Source organism: Propithecus coquereli, unplaced genomic scaffold, assembly GCF_000956105.1.
Source record: "Propithecus coquereli isolate 6110/MARCELLA unplaced genomic scaffold, Pcoq_1.0 Scaffold227, whole genome shotgun sequence".
In the NCBI taxonomy this organism is placed as follows: Eukaryota; Metazoa; Chordata; class Mammalia; order Primates; family Indriidae; genus Propithecus; species Propithecus coquereli.
The window spans coordinates 2,886,424-2,889,997 of NW_012147808.1; the positions used below are offsets into that span (position 1 = coordinate 2,886,424).

The 3,574-nt window shown below is 37.4% G+C and overlaps 1 protein-coding gene across 1 annotated transcript in view; it reads right to left on the reverse strand.

The window, feature by feature from the left end:
• NUP160 (nucleoporin 160kDa) overlaps positions 1-3,574 on the reverse strand; it is an 86,061-nt gene that overhangs the window by 9,922 nt on the left and 72,565 nt on the right. Inside the window, exons 25-27 of the mRNA XM_012645106.1 lie at positions 3,248-3,371; positions 1,824-1,965; positions 174-299 (exon numbers count right to left, since the gene is read on the reverse strand). Coding sequence (XP_012500560.1) covers positions 174-299; positions 1,824-1,965; positions 3,248-3,371 — 392 coding nt within the window. The remainder of the gene's footprint in view (positions 1-173; positions 300-1,823; positions 1,966-3,247; positions 3,372-3,574) is intronic.

Genomic DNA, 3,574 nt, shown 5'->3' on the forward strand with positions numbered 1-3,574 from the left:
AGTGTTGTATATCTCATGTAATTTACTGAATACTGTACTGACAGTGGAAAATAGAATGTTGCATGGGTACTGGAAGCATGGTTTCTACTGAATGCTTATCACTTTTGAACCATTGTAAAGTTGAAAAATTAAGTCAGATCATTGTAAATCGAGGACCACCTATGCATGCCTACCTCAATTCCAAAGTACTGATGTCCCTTCCCCAGTACAGCATCCACATATTCTGACACCAAATCCACAGCTTCTTCTAAAAGGTCATAGTTTAAGTACAGACGAAGCAACTCAGCGGCATCAACTTTCTGTAAAAAGTAAATGATTAGGAATATAGACCTATTTCCTTCTTACCTGGATGCTGACTAAAGAATGTTGGATGTCTGATTCCTTGGCATTTACATTTCTCAATATAAATAAATGAGTGCCTTGGTTTACTCATCTATATCTTAGGATGAGAGTTGAATTCCCAATAGCCCAGCTACTTCTGGACTTGTGAGGCTCTGTTAAATGATCTTCCTCCCCTGTTTTATAATCTAAGAAGACATATTTTAACTTCTTTCTACTTCAGCTTCCACAATTGTAAAGTTAACAAATGTTGAGTACTACAGTAGCAATACAGTCTCATTAATTCTCAAAAATATATGAATGACAAATGGAAAAGGAGTTCAAAGAATCACCAATTTTAAATGTGAATATAGCCTTGGTTTGGAAGAGCTCTATTAATTATGTTAAATATGCTGTTAAAATATTCTGATTTGATTACAATCTTATCTTACCACCTTAGTTGCCTTCTCTACTTCCTAACTTAAAGAAATATATTAACTTTTCTAATTTTTTTTTTTTTTGAGATGGTCTTGCTCTGTTGCCTGGGATAGAGTAGAGTGGCATCAGCCTAGCTCACAGCAACCTCAAACTCCTGGGCTCAAGTGATCCTCCTGCCTAAGCCTCCCAAGTAGCTGGGACTACAGGTGCATGTCACCACACGTGGCTAATTTTTCTGTTTTTTGTAGAGATGGGGTCTTGCTCTTGTTCATGCTGGTTTCAAACTGCTGACCTCAAGCAATCCTCCTGCCTTAGCCTTCCAAAGTGCCAGGATTACAGACGCCAGCTAAATTGCTCTGCCATCTTTCCTGATTTTTAACATTTAGATTTTCTCTTTTCTTATTCTATCCAAGGTGTCAGAGTAGTTCTCAAAGTTCAGCCTGCATCAAAATCAAATTAGGAGCTTGTTAAAATGTACATTCCTGCCCCTCAGCCCCAGATAATTTGATTCTGTAAGTCTTGGATGGGGCTCAGAAATCTGTATTTTGAAGAAGCCCACCGCCCAAATAATGCTGATACAGACAGCCCAAGGACCCATTTTTCCCCCCTTTAATAGTCAAGTGAAGCAGTGGGAGTGGAGAAGGAACAAAGAAATCTATAACTGGTTATGACCAATTTGTTATAGATACCACTGCACTTGGACCAGCCATGCTATTATATTATTTGAAAACTATTCTGTCCATTCCTGTGAATTTTTTGAGTTATGGATAGTAAATATAATACTATGTTATGCATATACTCATTGTTCTAAATATTAACTCATTGTTTAGCCAGCACACAAGCAGCCATTAACTTAATTACTAACTTATGGAACTTCAAATCCAAATACCCAGTACTACATGTGGAATTGAAATTAAATTGTTTTTAGTGCTTTTAACAATGAATGAAAAACTTCCCAAAGTACATAAGTCGATATATTCCCATAAGTTATTACTCCATCCTTTTCTTTTTAATCATCTCACAATCAGAATGAGAGAGGGTTCTCAATCTCTACAAGATCCACTTACCTTGTAACTGTTTATAAGCCAATTAGGCAGAGGCACTCCATGAGACAAGAGCTTGTTGATTACACAGTGGTGATACAAGTTATTCTGAACTTTGTATCTTTCCAGGTAAGTTGATAATAGTCGCCATGCTTCATCTGTAGCACTTGAAAAAAGCAAAAATGACCAATAAGTTTCAGATTATTAATAGAGTACCATTCAAAGTAGGTATTTATAAGGAAAAAAATCTTTAGAATGCGAATTGACCAAGGGGTTGAAAGAAAAAAAAACCTGTAGAAGCTCACAAATGAATTGGTAATACAGCTAAATGGTAACTAATGTTATTATGATCAATGTGACTTAGGGGATAGTACTAGAAACTAGACAACGTAGATTCTTAAATTCTCTCCCACGAACCACATATTTATTTGACTATACAATTCATTTAACTTCTTTGTTTCTGGGTTTTTGTTGTTGTTGTTGTTATTTTTTAAATGTTTGTATTTTTTTGAAGAGCTGGGGTCTTGCTATGTTGCCCAGGCCAGTCTAGAACTCTTGGGCTCAAGCAATCCTCCTTCTTTGGCCTCCTAAAGTGCTGGTATTATAGGCATGAGCCACTGTGCCCAGCCTGTTCCTGGATTTCTAAAACAAGGAAACTGGCTCAGATCACAGGTTCCCAAACCTCATCAAGCATTAGAATCATGTAGAAGTTCTGACTTAGAAGAACAGGGTGATGTTTCATAATCTGCATTTTAGTAAGTGATTCTGATATATTATTAATTTAGGCATTGAAAACTAATGTCAGAGGTCTTCCAAATTCTAAAATGAAAATGCTACCATTCCAAAGTGATAAGTTGCATGGTATAAACTGTAAAAGCAGTTTAGGAAGGGAAGTTTACTGAGGGTTTGGGATGTCAGAGAAGGATTCTGAAGAAGCAGAAGTACATTCAGGCAGACACTAAGTGTCTACATTAGGTAAGTACATGCAGAGAGGAGATGTGAAGAAAATTTGGTGGACAATAGGGGTTGGTGGTGACAAACTGCTAAATAGTAGCTGGAGACAAGCTATAAGAAGACACTGTGATGACAACCATGTAGTGACAGCTCAATGGAAGAAATGGGGAACAAAGGAACATCACACTCTCAAACCACGTAAATGTGGACTTTTGCCTGTAAAAGAACATTTTCTTAATGATATAAAATACAGTAAGTCTTTGAGGAGGGGGATATGGAGAAGGAAACATTTCATTGGCAAAGGCATACTGGTTTGGAGAATAAATGGGCATGATGTCACCCTAATTATAAACTTCTCAGCTTTTACAACAACTTAGCCAAAAAAGAAAGAAAAAAGTGAAATGATCTGTGCAGGACAATTTAATCAAAGAAAGAGAGCTATAGCATTGAGACAGGTAAAACTACCCAGGGCTGGATTAACCCTAGGGCTGTACCTAGATTCCTTAGTAGTGATGACAGATGAGAGCTGATTGGCTGCAAGCCAGGCCCAGGCTTCTGCTTGTGCTGCCTCTCCTCCAAACTGCAGTTTGATGCATCTGCAATGAAAATGGTTCCGCACTCATAAACTAAATGCTGAAATGTACCACTTTATTTTGCTACTAAAACTAGAGAGATAAGACTGCAACTTTAGCTCTAGTCTATAGCTGAATTCTACTGCTGGAGTACTGGCTCTTCCTTCTCTTCAAAGCCACACAACTGGATGACCCACAGGACATCAATAAGTGTTAAGAGACATTTACTTCCAAGAGAAAATGAATGAT